This window comes from Nerophis lumbriciformis, linkage group LG13 (assembly GCF_033978685.3).
Source record: "Nerophis lumbriciformis linkage group LG13, RoL_Nlum_v2.1, whole genome shotgun sequence".
In the NCBI taxonomy this organism is placed as follows: Eukaryota; Metazoa; Chordata; class Actinopteri; order Syngnathiformes; family Syngnathidae; genus Nerophis; species Nerophis lumbriciformis.
This window is the reverse complement of record NC_084560.2, coordinates 21,495,233-21,513,184: the sequence shown is the minus strand read 5'-3', so window position 1 is coordinate 21,513,184 and position 17,952 is coordinate 21,495,233. Positions and strand designations below refer to the sequence as shown.

Sequence of the window (17,952 nt, the reverse complement as noted above, 5' to 3'; positions counted from 1 at the left end):
CACATTTTGAATGTTCTGCCCCGAGCAAGTGCTAAAGTCATTGTTTTCTGGTGGACCTTTTAAGCGACGGACACATTGACGCATACAAGCAGCAACAATGGTAGAAATCCACACGCGTAAGCTTCATCACGAAACTTGGTCAAACATTTGTAAGTAGATATTGTGCATTCCGATATTTAATTAGTTTTTGTATGGAAATTGCTGACTTTGTGATGTCTTTTGTATTCGTGGTCGTGTTGTTGTGAGAGTAACTCTGCCGATCACACCTCGTTTATTACATGTAGCGCTAAATTTGACTAGAAGAGGTGACTAGGTTTAATTGTGATACGTCACATACACTGTGTGCAATGTTTAGTGTGTGAATGTTGTGTACTTTCTATATTTATAAACATTTGTAGTTTATTGTGTGAATATATTAACACTAAACATTGTATTTTATTTATGTAAAACTAGTGTGTGAATGTGAGTGTGAATGTTGTCTGTCTATCTGTGTTGGCCCTGTGATGAGGTGGCGACTTGTCCAGGGTGTACCCCGGCTTTCGCCCAAATGCAGCTGAGATAGGCTCCAGCACCCCCCGCGACCCCGAACGGGACAAGTGGTAGAAAATGAATGAATGGATGGACACAATGGACGTCATACTTTTGTTGTGTTTATTTTATGTTTGTATTTTAAGTTTTACAAACCTAAATTAAGAAGTGTAAAGAAAACTAAAGAAGGAAAATAACCGAAAAGAAGGAGCATCAATCCTCAACAAAAACGGTAGCTTCTGTTTCTTCATGCTTTTAATTAGCTGCACACACTGGAAACGAGTAGCGAGGGCAGAGTAATTCATTTATTGACAGTGCAGTGTGAAAGCCGATGTGTTTACTTTCCAATTAAAATGACATCTTAAAGAAATATAACCTTCGGGAGGCACTTTCTAACGAAACATCCACATTTCGATGTCTGGCTCCTGAGCCCTCTTCATTATGTGGTTGAATACCTGTTCTGAGGTGAGCAGAAAATGCTGCGACATATGCCAGGGTCCCCAGTGTGCAACACTGCAAAAACTCCTTTTTAGCAGCCTAATTCAGCTTACTTATTATTACTTATGCCCATTATCCATCAATGAAAAAATCTGTCTCACTGTGTTTCATAGTCTATCCTTAATAGATTGTCTTTCTCCGTCTCCACACTGGCCTAGCTTCAAGTGGCTTAAGTGGTGCAGTGTGGACTCTCACATCAGTTAGCCAGTTAAATAACCCGGCTTGTTATTTGCGTCAGCACTGCGTGTTGAAAATGACATGGGATGCATACTGTGCAATGAGCTGTTCTCAACCCTTCACTCTGCCTGAAGCCTCCGTCCGTGACTCAGTGTTTTTTTGCCTTTTGAGCAAAGGACAAAATCAGATGAGGAAAGATCAGGACCTCCACCAACCCTGTGGTCCTGTGTGATATGAACAAAAATATATATGTCCCCGACATAGTAATTTTTGTATCCTAAAAACATGTACTTTTTCTTAAAATAACATAGACACAAAATGAATTACATTTTTGTGTTATCGTATCTCTTTATATATATATATATATATATATATATATATATATATATATATATATATATATATATATATATATATATATATATATATATATATATATATATATATATAAAACCTTATATTTCATATCTAAATGTTTTTTAATAGTAGCCCTTCTTTTCGACATACTAGGGTCTACACACATGAATTAAGAGTTGTCATCTGTAATTTCTCGTTATCTGCCTGCTTATCATCATGCCTTTGGACAACAACTCTTGCCAGGCTCGTTTGTTCTGTGTTTGTTTTCATCACGTCGTGGTTTTGAGGTGATGTTATTACTTTGTCGCATTTTAACACTGTTTCTGTAATGTTCTTTATGCCGTGTCTTCAAGTGATAGAAAAACATAGACTTGGTAATGTCTCTACCAATTACTTGTTGGTGACATGTTTAGCTGTTTACCGTTGTCTGGTCAGACTTTAAATCCAAACATTGGAGTTCTCTGGGTTTTGTTGGTTTAGCGCCTATTGTGCTCTCCATCCATCTCTGCTGCATTGTTGACATCCATGCTTCTGCCGGCTCTCGCATGCATTAATGTATTATTGCCGCAAAGTTCTTTAAAGTTACGTAAATCAGCAGGTTGGTTGCTGCAGTAACATTAGCACCAGCCTCAACGTTAAAATTACGATATAAACGTTAGATAATTATACTCTACTACGAATACCGCACAGTACTAACCGGGAATAAATAACCAGTGACCTTGAAGGGAACATGTCGCAAAACGTACGGGGGCAACGGACCGGCAGTCAGAGGTCCTTTTTTCTTTGTTACTGTTAGTCAGAAATGAAGTTAAATAGTAGTTTGAGACATTTAATAAAAACAGCTACTTTCAGGTTACTCACCCAATTTAATTAGCCATCTTAGAAATTGGTGTGTCCAATCATTTACTGGTCTTTATTTAAGCAAAAGTTAATTTGTCAGTGAAAAACCTTGAAAAGTGCCTTAATTGACTGCTGTGTGGCCATAAATACATACATACATAAATACATACATACATACATACATACATACAGTATGTGTGCAGTTTTCCCGTGTCATAGCTACCGGTAGTCTCTTTTTTTTTTTACCATAGCAACACTACTACAGGCTGGCAGAAGAATGGCGATAACAAGTAAGGCAATCTCAATATCAGACACAGCAAACACAGGCACAGTCCATAAATATTAAAAGTTCTATGATAAAATAATGATAGCACAAAGTTGAGTGACCTCATGCCAAAACATTTTGTAAAATATTTGACACATCTATTCAACAAAGAGCAACCAACTACTACATGTTTAGAAATCAGTTCTTCAAATTGCCTCCTACTTTATAACATTGAGTATAGTACAATAAAACATGTCTTTGAAACAAATGGGCTCCATGTGTGATAGTCTGCTACTAGTATACGACTCAATTTGCAGTTTATTGATTAACTTCTGCGCCGTTTAGTAAACAACAATAGCCAACCTGTTATCTCTTCACAAGCGACAGTACTCTTTTTTTCCAATGTCGACTGCCTTTTTCTTTTTATGAGTTGTTCACACTTGATAAATGTGACAGCAGCTCAGAGCGTTTGATCTCGTCTGTTTGCAGTCATGTGTTGATAGTGTGTAAAATGTGTGTTTCGGTCCAAATTCTATCATTAGCATGGATAACTTAGTTTATTTATAACCCTAAAAAATGCAACAGATGTACCAGTATTTGTTTGTGGCAACCACATCCTATTGGCAGCTGACAAAGGCCATTGTGGGGTGCACTTTAAGCCAATCTGATGTACAGAATTGTATAGTATTGTGCAGTAATTTCAGGAAGCGCATAGTAGGATAAGAAATACACCTCATTTCATATATTTTGAGCCAAATAAGGATGTCCATAGGAGTTCCCATAGCATTGATGTTCTTTAAACCAGGGGTCCCCAACTTTTTTTGCAGTTTTAATGTAGGTACCGTATTATATTCACGGACCAGCCTTCACCCGTGGCAGATAAAAACAGCAAAAATAAGTGCACCAAAAATACAACTCAACATAACGCTGAATTAGTAGGGGCCCTGGGCTTGTTTCTTTGCGATGAGATGGTCCCTGGCAGGTTGATGGTACTATTTACAACTGGCCGGGAACTGCTGATGGAAATGAGCCTTTGGCCACAATCTTGCACCTTTACATTTTATGTTTATTAAAGTGCATTGTCCTCTCTTACAAAAATATAACAAATATGGCGACTTCCCATTTAGGAGTTTTCTATCACTTGAAGACACAAGATAAAGAACATTTTCATTTTCATTTGTTCACATTCTTGCAACAAATCCGAAAAAGTAGACTTTTGGATCGAAGAGAAACTGATCAAGTTTTCTATGTTGGGAAATGTAACTGATTTTTCATGGGTCAGTCATCCCCATGTGATTAGACTTGTTTTGAATGACTTGTTGGACTGTGAGAGCCTTTTCTTACTGGCCTCCATAGACCGTTCTGTAAAAAAGCAGATAGTTTGTGCTTCACCCTACCCTGCATGAAGGAACTCCTTGAATACAAAAACATGATATTTAAGTCCTAAAAATAATGGTTAACATTAGCTGTCATGCTACCCATACTGATGATAATAATTGCACGCCTTCCAGTGATCTGAATTAGCACTAATCTATTGCTATTTACAGTGTCTACCTAAATTTAAAGAGAAGGTGTGGTAACTGTGGATTTAGTTCTTTCAGCTTACCCACCTGTTCTACTGCCTTTAAGCCTGATAGTGGTTACCGGTATACCTGGTCTTTGAATGGCAGCCTAGTGCTGTCATTAGGTGACGACCTTCAAGACAGGTCGTGCTGAAAGCTTGTTACACGCAGTGACATCAGCAGTCATGGTCAATGCTTCCAGGTAAGTTTTATCCCTGTGCTGCTGTTGTCATCCTGTCTGCAACAACGAGGTATGTCTGATACAGACATTGTTGTCCTGGCTCTAAAAAATGATCTGGTCTGCATCAAACCTTTCACAGACGGGACAGTTGCTGTTACAACGCTCAAGAGAGTCGTTTAACGTGCAAAATAGCTTTGGCATAAGCGGGAAAAGGAAATATTAGCCTGAGAACGAACCTAAGTTAGGCCAGCAAAGATTGTGCAATTTTCCCAGAAAAGCCGCATCACTCACTAATCAATACGTCAAGTTTGTATCTGTGCACAAAAGGATGGTAAATGCTTGAATTTACTAAAACACAGTCATATCTGCTCTTTAGGGTATAATTAATACAGAGCATTTATTTTAATTGAACTTGGGGTTGTTGTCAGATGTTTGCACACACATCACTTCTATAAATGTCATTCATTTTGGGCTTTTAATGTTTTTTTCCAATGTAGAATTAATATACAGCAATAATTGGGTAAACATGTTGGAATTAATTTAGCATTTTCTCCACACATGAGAAAGTCATACACATAGGCTCATATACTTTATATATTCACCTAAATATTTTACTAAATGGTGCTGTAAGTTTCAGAGTGTCATAACCTGTCAGGGTCAATCTTACTAATATTTTTAGCGATCATGGTTGACTGCAGCTGGTAATTTGTCTTTGCCAGTATTAAACAATAATGATTACGGTTTTATCGGGGGCTGTCCTGAAACTTTACAAGTGATTTGAAGTAAACCCTTTCTCCTCTCATCCTGTGCCTTTCCCTTTTTTACAGGAGCGATTCCAAGTGAAAAATCCACCTCACACTTACATCCAAAAGTTGAGGAGTTATCTTGACCCGGCAGTTACAAGAAAGGTGAGGCAACTTTGCTAATATGTTATCCCGTAAGTACAGTACGACCTATGGTCTTGTTCCACTGCCACAGGTTTTCCTTCCCACCTTAGTCTCCTATCTGCTGTCCAGGATTTGCCGGCAGCTGAGCAAAGATAGCACACAAAGCTCCTTGTTGAACTGATAGGAGACTACGGGCTGTCAATCACCTCTATTTGAGGAAAAAGCAACAATAACATAAATATGATGGAAGTTTAAGGGTTGTATATTAATGTAAGGCAGTGTTATACAACTGGCCCCAAGTTCAGTTCAAAACTTGGGAGACAAACATTTTTGCAGCAGATTTCTAGAGTACTAGAGTGCTCCTGTTGTACAGAATAACTTTGACCACTGTAAACACATTGACAGATCCTTAAATCAAACATTTTAACCTTGCTAGCAAACATAAAACACTGGAGTCAAAACCTCTGATATACTTAACTGAGGCGTACCTTAAGGCACCCCTTTAAGTCCTCCTTTTTGAGAGCTACACATGATATCATTTATGCAACTAAGGTGTTGCTAGTGTGTGAATGTGAGTGTGAATGTTGTCTGTCTATCTGTGTTGGCCCTGCGATGAGGTGGCGACTTGTCCAGGGTGTACCCCGCCTTCCGCCCGAATGCAGCTGAGATAAGCTCCAGCACCCCCCGCCACCCCAAAAGGGACAAGCGGTAGAAAATGGATGGATGCATGTTGCTGTAGCTTGTTATTTTCAGATGCAGTCAGTTCATTTGTTCAACTTAGTTATACTTAGTGATGATTATTTCGACAATTCAACTGGTGTCCCTTAAGTTCAGTTAAAAAAAAATCTTGTGAGAGCCTCACATTTTTGCAACACATTTGTTCGTAAAACACTGAGTGCTGTCATAGAGATGATCTTTGACTAGCTTTTTTGTGGAAGGTCTTTAACTTTCTGGAAATGTGGCCCCCAAAACAATTTAGTTGAATATCCCTAATGTAAAAGGATTATAAAGGCTCCAAATGTCCACCCGGGTTGGAAAAGGGTTTTCCTAGATATGGAGTCCCCAGCAAGTACAACTATTTAACAAAAGGATACAGGTGTGGATGCACACATCTCATTAGCATTAAAGCTAAAGGCACACAAACGGCACATAAACTAAAAATACTTTTAAACTGTCTAAATTCCAGCACCAAGCCTAGATTTTGTGCTCCCTATCTTATTTAAATGTGTTTCAAAACCACCTTAAACACAGATGTGTGATTGAAAAGGAGAAGATCAAAAAGTAACACGCACATAGTTACTAGTTACTTGAGGCGAGTCATAGGTGTGTTATCTTATCAACGGCTTCTGTTAGTGTGTTCATTTGTGGAACATATGTGTCTTCTTGACTAACTGGTTCTTGGGTCAACAATGCACCATTGTTGCTGTATTTGTGTCATTTTGTTACTGTTGTCCGTTAACTTTATTTTAGTTGTTTAGCATGAAATATTTCAATTAGAAAAAAAACAGAATTGCTGACTCTGCATTATGAGAGCATAGAGGAGATGCACTGCTGTTAATTTGTAAAGTTAAATGAGCATCGCAAACGAGATGTGACCTGAGGGAAGAAAGACAAGATTACAGAGGGATAAATAAAACAAATGGTTGTGAGAATGAAAACGAGAGAGAAGGAGACAAAAAGAGGCACCAAAGGAAAAAAAGAGAGTTATGGGGCTTCTTTCTACATTCCTGCGCCATCCCCCTTTTCTTCAAACTCAAACAATTGCCACTTTGTGCAGCACTGAGAGAGCTGGAGGTCATTGCCTCGGCTTTCCATATATGCAGGCCCCGGTGCATTCTTTGGGGCAGCTCCTAGCCAATGGGCGCCCAAGTAAGTTGCACTCCTATCCAACCAGTCTTCAAGAATGTATCAGCCATTGATTTGTTTCCACGATCTCCAAATTCTACACTTTCGCTGCTGTCTCTCTTTTCTCCTGCGCCCTCCTCTTTTTCTGCTTTCCTGTGGTACAGCCTCCTTCTCTAGGTTGCAGCTGGTTGTACTTATGTGGAGTGTGGGGTGGTTGCCTTGGGGAGAATGGGGGGAGTTTTGCCTCTGGGAGCCTGCACAGTACCCTGAAATATGCTTTCCACACAAAAGGGCTCCTCCCTAATAAAAACACACTGTTTCTCATCGTCTTGTGTGCCAAACACACACCGCCCAAGCCTGAAGACACAGGCTTGGAACTTCTCTGTGAAAGTTACAAAGACACAATCTCCTCTTCTTCTGTCTCTGGTACAATATTTTCAATTACCCTTGCAGGAGGAGTTAGTTAAGAGTTAGAAACTTATCCTACATAATGATCTCAATGTAACTGCTAGCTACACTAGTACGTGTGTAAACCCCACTCCCACTACAAGCTGACAGTTTGGCCTTTTGGCTTGTTTCACTAGCGCTCTTGTTTGTCAACCTGCAGGACCTTGTAGAACCTTGTCCGTTCCCTAAGCCGTGTAGGGGGCGGATCCAGGCAGATTGCATTACATCATCAAGAAACAAAAGTGTTCTGCTAGGACAAATAAAAAGGCACTTTCACTTTTGTTTTGCGAACATAGTTATATGATGTACATATATACAGTTTCTGTTCAGTTTAATCATTTATATAGCACATTGAAAAAAACAGTTGACCAAAGTGCTATACTGACATAACACTAATAGTGCAAAACAGAGTCAAATGTACAAATGTATTGTTAAATAAATACAATGTAATGTTTCTATTGTTTTGTATTATATTGTTATATATACCAGTGTTTTTCAACCACTTTTGCCGTGAAATACAGTCTAGTGTAATTTCACCTAATTGGGTTAAAAATATTTTTTGCAAACCAGTAATTATAATGCGCAAATGTGCCGCTGAGTGTCTGCACTGTCTAGAGCTCGGTAGAGTAACCATGTATTACTCTTCCATATCAGTAGGTGGCAGCAGGTAGCTAATTGCTTTGTAGATGTCGGGAACATGGTTTGTCGTGATCACAATATGCGGGAGGCAGCGTGTAGCTAAAAAGGTATCTAACACTTAAACCAAAAATAAATAAAAGGCGAGTGCCGCTAAGAAAAGGCATTGAAGCTTAGAGAAGGCTATGCAGAACCAAACTAAAACCTAACTGGCTACAAAGTAAACAAAAACAGAATGCTGGACGACAGCAAAGACTTGCAGTGGAGCAAAGATGGCGTCCACAAAGTACATCCGTACATGACATGACAATCAACAATGTCCCCACAAAGAAGGATAGTGTCCGCACAACTTAAATAGCCTTGATTGCAAAAAAAACAAAGCAGGTGCAGGGAATGGCGTTCAAGGAAGACATGAAACTGCTACAGGAATTCCAACAAAACAGGAAAAGCCACCAAAAATAGGAGTGCAAGACAAGAACTAAAACACTATACACAGGAAAACACCAAAAACTTCAAAATAAATTACGGCGTGATGTGACAGGTGGTGACAGTACACCTACTTTGAGACAAGAGCTATATTGATGGATGATTGGTTATGGTTTGAATTCATATCCAACAATTGCGAGAACGACTTTTTATTGTCAATATTGGCTGCTGAGTTAAAAATGTTTATGTTTTCTGCTGGCGGTGCGCCTCGGGATTTTTTCAATGAAAAAATGTGCCTTGGCTCAGAAAAGGTTGAAAAACACTGATATATACAATGTAATGTTATTAATGTAATGTTTATAAATACAGCACGGTCTACACCAGGGGTACCCATTACGTCGATCGCGGAGGGTGTGTCAGTCGAACGCCAGCCAGGCATTAAAAAAAAAATGTCCTAAAAATTAGCGATCATCAGTCTTCCCGATGATGTCACTTTCGTCTCTTGGTTGACATTCGCGGCACCTGTGGATCTTGTGAGATGACGCTCGGTATTAAGAAGAAAACGACTGACAGTAAGGTGAGAAACACTTTATTTCAACCATACTTGTGCGCCGCACCTGCTGTCAAATCCCTAAAGACCGAACGAACAGTTCTTGTCTTCACAATAAAAGTGCTGCTCTATCCTGCCTGCACTAACAAAATAAGAGTCTCAGAAAGCTAGTTTGCCGTCAATGTATTTCTTGTAAAGTGTATAAAAACGAATATGAAAGCTGGACGAAAAAGATTGCCAAAAACCAACCACTTTGATGTGGTGTTGGACAGAATGGAGGACCTTTTTTTCCTCTTCCACAATGTAAATTCGAAAATGTGGAAGTTAGCAGCACTACTGTGAATCCTGTCTGATTCCAATCAATGCATGTAATCAGAATCGGGAAATACACTAAATTAACAGTATATTCTTGTCAACATGAAAGAAAGGAATCTATATGTTATGGTTTGAGTTTATTTTGAACATGCATACAATTACAACTTGATACAAGCGTAAATATATATATATACATATAAATATTATTTATATATAGATATATATGAATATATATGTGTATATATACATATATGTATGTGTATATATGTATATATATATACAGTATGTATGTATGTGTATATATATATATATATATGTGTATATATATGTATGTATGTACCAAGAAGTAATCTGAAAAGTATACAGTTCCTTGCCTTAATTATTTAAAAAAAGATTTCATTCCAACTTCTCAAATATGCAGATTATTGTACAAATAAAGGTCAGACAGTTATTAAAAGCAATATTTGCTTGTAACTTTTTAGTAAGCATTATAATAGACAAACTTTGTAGAGTGTGGACCAGGGGTGCCCACACTTTTTCAGCAGGCGATCTACTTTTCAAATGACCAAGTCAAGGTGATCTACATATACATATACATATATATGTATTTACATATACACACACATATACAGTATATATATATATATATATATATATATATATATATATATATATATATATATATATATATATATATATATATAAATATGTATGTATGTATATTTTTTATATATGTATATATATATATATATATATATATATATATGTATATATATATATATACACATATAAAAAGAAAAGAAAAAAATATATATATACTGTATATGTGTGTGTATATGTATATGTATATGTAAATATATATATGTATATGTATATGTAGATCACCTCGACTTGGTCATTTGAAAAGTAGATCGCCTGCTGAAAAAGTGTGGGCACCCCTGGTCTACACTCTACAAAGTTTGTCTATTATAATGCTTACTAAAAAGTTACAAGCAAATATTGCTTTTAATAACTGTCTGACCTTTATTTGTACAATAATCTGCATATTTGAGAAGTTGGAATGAAATCTTTTTTAAATAATTAAGGCAAGGAACTGTATATTTTTCAGATTACTTCTTGGTGTTTGTATGAAAAAATTATAACGTAACTTAATCTATTCCATTTAGCACCATGTTAAATTTACAGTAGTACTTATTTCTTTGAACTGTCTCTCTTTAAACTGTACAGTAGTCAATAGTGACGTATTTCTCACCTCTCCCCTCTAACACAATTGTGTGTTTTCTGCCACGCTGATCCCTACTGCTCATTATTTGACAGGTTTTGTTCTTTAGTCTGAAGGACCTCTTTTTAACACCATTTGTCATTCGTCTCACACAAATGTGTTTGGTCAAAGTCTCCATGGTACCGTGTGTCCTGGAAGTTTTCTTTTAACCAATTAGGTTAGTAGATTTTATCTGGCCACAAGGAAACGTTACAGCTATTTAAGGAACCAAGATGAGTAAAGAAGATCACGGGAGCTACTAAATATTCACACTTTCCAATGAGTCAGCTCTTTTTGTTGTTTACAGCACTGTGGTTGCTGGAAGCTCCACAATCCACAAATAATGTTGGGAGAGCAACCCAATCCTTGCTTCATTTCTGGATCCTAATGGTTTTACATTAATATATAGTTAACTGCAATTTCTGCTCTGCGCCATTCTTGGCTAACCACAAACAAGCCTGTGCTATGCGTTGATTTACAGTTTTGGTTAGGTTGATAAAATATTAACTCCCCTTTCCTGTCTTCCCTAGAAATTCAGGCGAAGAGTTCAAGAGTCCACCCAAGTCCTGAGAGAACTGGAAATTTCACTGCGGACCAATCATATCGGGTGAGTCAGTCACTAAACATATATAGCATTCTTAATCTGTGGGGTTTTTGAGGGAAGCAAAATAGAGAAAACCACATTGCCATGGAGAGAACCATGATGAGAAAGCACAACAGTTTCTCACACTACCCAAACTGAATACTGCTGTGACACAGGTGAAAACTGGGGTGGTATAAGAGAGCATTCGGATCCAAATCTGGGCTGAGTGTGTTACTTATAGGGCACAGTTGGTGTCAGAAGTGGGATGGTTAGCTGCAAGCAGCTCAGAGTTCTGTGATAGGGTGTAAATTATTAAGAATATTCATCCTTTTCTATGTGAATGTGGTGTGTGGTGTTTTTGCGGGAATTTTAAAAAACTGTTTTAAACATTGTTGCATTTTGGCCGTGAATCAAAGCATTTCTGTGTAAATAAAATTCTGTTTTTCTGTTTTGTTTTTAATTAGTTTTTTTTACCTTTTACACTTATTTTACCGCCATAGAGTGTGTGCTTTTATGTGAAATCCCAATGTTAAGTAAATGCAAAAGTCCTCATATTTATTGGTGCAAAACATCTTTGGACAATTTGACCAGTATTTTAGGTCAAAGCATAATAATAATGTAGATGTATCAATAAGTACATTATGCTTGTGTAGGGCAGTGTTTTTCAACCTTTTTGGAGCCATTGAAAAAATGCGGAGGCACACCACCAGCAGAAAACATAAAAAATTTAAACTCGGTAGTTGACATTGACAGTAAAAAGTCATTGTTGCAATTGTTGGATATGAATTCAAACCATAACCAAGCATGCATCACTATAGCTCTTGTCTCAAAGTAAGTGTCATGACCTGTCACATCACGCCCTGACTTATTTTGAATTTTTTGGTGTTTTCCTGTGTGTAGTGTCCTGCGCTCCTATTTTGGTGGCTTTTCCTGTTTTGTTGGTATTTTCCTGTAGCAGTTTCATGTCTTCCTTTGAGCGCTGTTCCCCGCACCTGCTTTGTTTTAGCAATCAAGAATATTTCAGTTGTGCGGACGATATTCTTCTTTGTGTGGACATTGTTGATTGTCATGTCATGTACGGATGTACTTTGTGGACGCCGTCTGCTCCACACGCTGTAAGTCTTTGCTGTCGTCCAGCATTCTGAACTGAACAGAATGCTGGACGACATCATCCAGTTCAGTTTTAGTTTTGTTTTCCAGAGCCATCCCTAAGCTTCAATGCCTTTTTTAGGGGCACTGGCCTTTTGTTTATTTTTGGTTTAAGCATTAGATAAGACGTTTACAAAGCAATTAGCTACCTGCTGCCACCTACTGATATGGAAGAGTATTACACGGTTACTCAACAACAACACTTTATTTGCAGATTATACTTACTGGTTTGCATAAAATATTTTTAACCCAAATAGGTGAAAATACATAATCTCCCACGGCACACCAGACTATCTCACGGCACACCTGTGTGCCGCGGCACAGTGGTTGAAAAACACTGGTGTAGGGTACATTTTTGAAACCTTTGTTTTGTTAGTGAAGTCAAACCTGATGTGGCATACCGCGGTATTATTTTGAAGTGAGGAAGTTTGCTGTGCTGTTCTCAGCTTGACGAGTAAAGAGACGAGAGGGTGAAATAAAGAGAGCCTCTCAAGTTGCGACTGCTGTTTATAAATTGATTTTACATCGATGACAAGATCAACACAAGTAGATGAGATGTCTTGTGGGTGTATGGATTGTTCTTGCGAGCTTTAGCTTCGTAGTTTAGTCGCTGTTTCAAGGGGCCATCTCCACATTGTTAAGGTCAGGACGGGGCGGTTGAGTGTCGGGGATAAATGAACGCTACCGGACACATTATTTCCCGAAACAAATGTTCATTCGCCTCACAATGACAACAATTCACTTGCATTTAGGAGAATTCCCGCGATGTTCTGCGTTTAACAACGGGATTTGGTTTTATTGGTCAGTTATGTAACTTCGTCCGCGGTTACGAACGTGGAAACCATATGCCTTACTTTTTTGTTGAGTTTAGTTAGTATTGATTAGGCATATTAGAGCTGTGTCAAATAAAAAGTAGCTACCATGGTGACATCCAAACTTCTAGTAGACGTGCCCTTTTTTTATGTATTTGCTCCTCATCTGTTTCACTGTCACACGCTCCGAAATTAGCAAAAAAATGATTAATTAGCCGCGCAACATGATTGCCAAGTATATTTTCATGATCGCGAGAGGCCATAATCTAAATCGAAGTCAAAATCCGATTAATTGTGTGTGGTGTATTAGTGTATTTTAAGTGTTGCTGCTGTTGGGGAATCATCGTCAAACAATATAAAATCACAGGGCAAAACAAATAATGCCGATATTCTGCACTGAATGCGTTCTTATTTCTATTCAACTCTATGTATTGTCTCCAAATAGCCTACAATAAAACTTGCTGTTTTATAATAATGAGTGACTCATTTTAATTGGCAGTAATTGTTCTAAGTAAACATCTGCGACTTAACGACTTCTTGTGCATTACGTACTTACCTAGGTGGAAGAAAAAGTAGTTCCAACCAATCATGTTTCTTTACACACAAGCTGGGCGGTATAGCTCGGTTGGTAGAGCGGCCGTGCCAGCAACTTTTTCCAGGTTCGATCCCCCGCTTCCGCCATCCTAGTTACTGCCGTTGTGTCCTTGGGCAAGACACTTTACCCACCTGCTCCCAGTGCCACCCACACTGGTTTAAAAGTAACTTAGATATTGGGTTTCACTATGTAGAGCGCTTTGAGTCACTAGAGAAAAGCGCTATATAAATATAATTCACGTCACTTCACTTCAATGATGTAGTTATTTACACTGTGTTCCTGTTAATGATATACATTATCTCAAATAACTAAAGTATCAAACGTACCAATATTTTTGATTCAAGAACCGTTATTACAGAATAAAGGCACCCTTGATTACATCTTATGCCTTCTAAAAACCACAGACTGTTCAGACACTTGGGCTTCAGTCACCATAAACTTGCGGCTTCAAGATGTGTGTTGGGTACCTAGTACTCATTCATATTTAGGGATAATAGTGTTAAAGGTCAAACTGTATGAATATTATGATTTCTCTTGCCATATTAATCTTCTTGCTAATTTCCTCCTCTTTGCTGGTTACTCTGCTGTAACACAGTTCCTACTAGCCTTCTATTGAAGTCTTCAAAGCATGTATTCTTGTTTTACTACATCAGATTCAAGCTAGTTAGTTTCTGCGCCACGGCTAGCATAGCTTGTCCTCTCCTCCATGTGTCCGTACTTACCCAGTTAACACATCAAGTTAAAAGAATGTTAGCTAATGGTGGTCCCATGGTTGGTTATAACCAAACCTAGAACTCACGTTTAGAGAACATTAGCATTAATGCCGCTTTTTAGAATCATCTCTATTATTTTATTCAACATTCATAAATAATCAATATTTACAGACATACAGTCGTGGTCAAAAGTTTACATACACTTGTAAAGAACATAATGTCATGGCTGTCTTGAGTTTCCAATAATTTCTACAACTCTTATTTTTTTGTGATAGAGTGATTGGAGCACATACTTGTTGGTCACAAAAAACATTCATGAAGTTTGGTTCTTTGATTAATTTATTATGGGTCTACTGATAATGTGACCAAGTCTGCTGGGACAAAAGTATACATACAGCAATGTTAATATTTGGTTACATGTCCCTTGGCAAGTTTCACTGCAAGAAGGCGCTTTTGGTAGCCATCCACAAGCTTCTGGCAAGCTTTTGGTTGAATTTTTGACCACTCCTCTTGACAAAATTGGTGCAGTTCAACTAAATTTGTTGATTTTCTGACATGGACTTGTTTCTTCAGCATTGTCCACACGTTTAAGTCAAGACTTTGGGAAGGCCATTCTAAAACTTTAATTGTAGCCTGATTTAGCCATTCCTTAACCATTTTGACGTGTGTTTGGGGTCTTTGTCCTGTTGGAATACCCAACTGCGCCTAAGACCCAACCTCCGGGCTGATGATTTTAGGTTGTCCTGAAGAATTTGGAGGTAATCCTCCTTTTTCATTGTCCATTTACTCTCTGTAAAGCACCAGTTCCATTGACAGCAAAACAGGCCCAGAGCATAATACTACCACCACCATGCTTGACGGTAGGAGGGTGTTCCTGGGATTAAAGGCCTCACCTTCTCCTCCAAACATATTGCTGGGTATTGTGGCCAAACAGCGCAATTTTTGTTTCATCTGACATCACATGGACAAAGATAAGATCTTCTGGAGGAAAGTTCTGTGGTCTCAAGACAGCCATGACATTACTTCACAAGTGTATGTAAACTTTTGACCACGACTGTATGTCCATCGATTCATGTATCGTCCACTTTCCAATCATGATGCATGGGAGAATCAATCATTTTTTCCACCTCTACCTCATGGATGTACCTGAATTATGTCATTAAAACTCTTGCATTAATCACAAATAAATGCCCCATCTCTTATAGTGGAAAAACAACTTGTCTGTGCATTAGAGATGCGCGGTTTGCGGGCACAACCGCGGAGTCCGCGGATTATCCGCGGATCGGGCGGATGAAATTAAAGAAAATTAGATTTTATCCGCGGGTCGGGTCGGGTCGGGTGGTTGAAATAAAAAAAATTAGATTTTAAATAGATTCAGGCGGGTGGCAGTTAAACCAATTCGGAAATATATATACATAGTTAAATGTTGTTACCCACATACGAAAAACGAGCAGGCACCTGCAGCATATGCCACAACAGAAGAAAAAAAAAAAAGGAGATGGACACTTTTACGGAGCGGAGAAGGGACGCCTCGCCGGGGTCCGGGACCGAGGCCCCTTCCCCGAGAGGGCCCCACCGGGAGCCGTAGCTGAGGCGATCCGCGAGAAGGGCCCGACGCACGTCCAGGGTCACCACCGCGCCCACCGCACCGACACCCCGCCTCGTCCGCCTTCGCCGCGGCCGGCGTCACGCGCAGCAGATAAGCAGCTTACCTGCCCGCCACCCCCGTGGCCGGGGGATCGTAACAGGGGTCACTCCGCGCGCTCCGCCCGCGCAGCTTACCTGCCCACCACCCCTGTTGCCGGGGGCGCGTAACAGGGGTCACTCCGCGCGCAGTGCGCTCACGAAAGGGGTGGGGCTCACCCTGGTTGATATAGACAGCAGCTAGGACGGTGGCCATGGAAGTTGGAACCCGCTAAGGAGTGTGTAACAACCCACCTGCCGAATCAACTAGCCCTGAAAATGGATGGCGCTGGAGCGTCGGGCCCATACCCGGCCGTCGCCGGCAGCGAGACGCGCTTGGAGGTGCGCTCAGCGCGGCTCCCATATGATTGCGCACTGGTGTGCGTCTGGGTCGTGACAGCGTGGCACGCGAATGTCTGTGCTGCATTGGATCAGTCTCCTTTCTTTAACAGGCAAAAGCTTTATAACCTCACTAATGCCTTGCATCGTCTATATTAGATATATAACAACGGGCGGGTGCAGGCGGATGCGGTTCTGATCAAATGTTAGATCGGGTGGATTGCGGATGGTTGACGACTTTCTGATGCGGTTGCGGATGAAATAATTGCCTATCCGCGCATCTCTACTGTGCATCCTTTGGAAAACATGCTTGTACTCCTTTTATTTACTACCGTAGTGTATACAAATCTGTAGTTTCAAGAACATTGTTTAACCTGCTTGAGTATTTAGTTGTTGGTCGACTGCTGATAAGGAGACACATAGTGCATTGTCTGCCAATACATAATAATGTTGATAAATAAGCTAATTCTACAGACCAACCATCAAAATGAACCAAAATTGTGAATGACGTCTGCCTGGCAATGCAGTCCAGGAATTGTTTACACGGATTAATTTAATTGTCCCAAAACCTTATGTTGGTAAACTAGATTACATCAATAATCTTCTTAATCTAGATTAGACAATGGAACATTAGCATAATGGGAGTGAGGTAGGGGTGGTACAGGAGAAGGGGGAGGGATGGGTGCTGGCGCTGGCGAGGGAGCAAGATGTCACCCTCTTAGACAGTGAATAATTGCTGGCTATGTTCAGAGGCAAACTGCATAGCAGGGAGGCTGAGTATAATGGCAGATTGCCGATGCACTCCTAACATGTTGCTCAGTGGTCACCAACATGTGGTGAATGGGAGGATTGTGACTTGTCCTGGGGTAATGATTACCATGTGGCACAACATGACTACACCTCCTCTGGGCTTTTTTTTTTTACAACGACCCTACCAGGCACTGCTTTACTGGGCCCTCTCCTCAGTGTCCATGCAGTAACACCAGAGGAGGGCTAATATAAGGAGGCCACCAGGGGACTTTTAGGAGTTTAGTCTTTCACTGAGCATACCTGGGTGTAATTATGTTTATACCCTGCAAATGTCTCTAATTAGCAAACAATCAGTCTGGTTAGAGAGCTCTACAGGGCTGTACTGAATAAAATGCTCAATAAGAGTCTGTCTAATTTCAGGGGCTCTGTGTGAAAATACTTTTCATCATTTTGTGCACTTCTGAAAAAAGTAAGCCAAAAGTATATTATAATAACTGAATCATGATCTAGTTATAACCCTTTTCTTCCTATTGAATATGTTAGTATATACCTA

The 17,952-nt window shown here is 39.4% G+C and overlaps 1 protein-coding gene across 4 annotated transcripts in view; it reads left to right on the top strand.

Moving 5' to 3' along the window:
* Positions 1–17,952, top strand: part of fmnl2a (formin-like 2a) — a 98,370-nt gene that overhangs the window by 40,511 nt on the left and 39,907 nt on the right. For all 4 annotated transcript variants that reach the window (XR_009816489.2, XR_009816490.2, XM_061971518.1 and 1 more), the window contains exons 3-4: positions 5,236–5,316; positions 11,306–11,382. Coding sequence is in view for 2 of the 4 variants with exons in the window: in XM_061971518.1 (XP_061827502.1) it covers positions 5,236–5,316; positions 11,306–11,382 (158 nt within the window). In the remaining 2 variants the exon portion in view is untranslated. The remainder of the gene's footprint in view (positions 1–5,235; positions 5,317–11,305; positions 11,383–17,952) is intronic.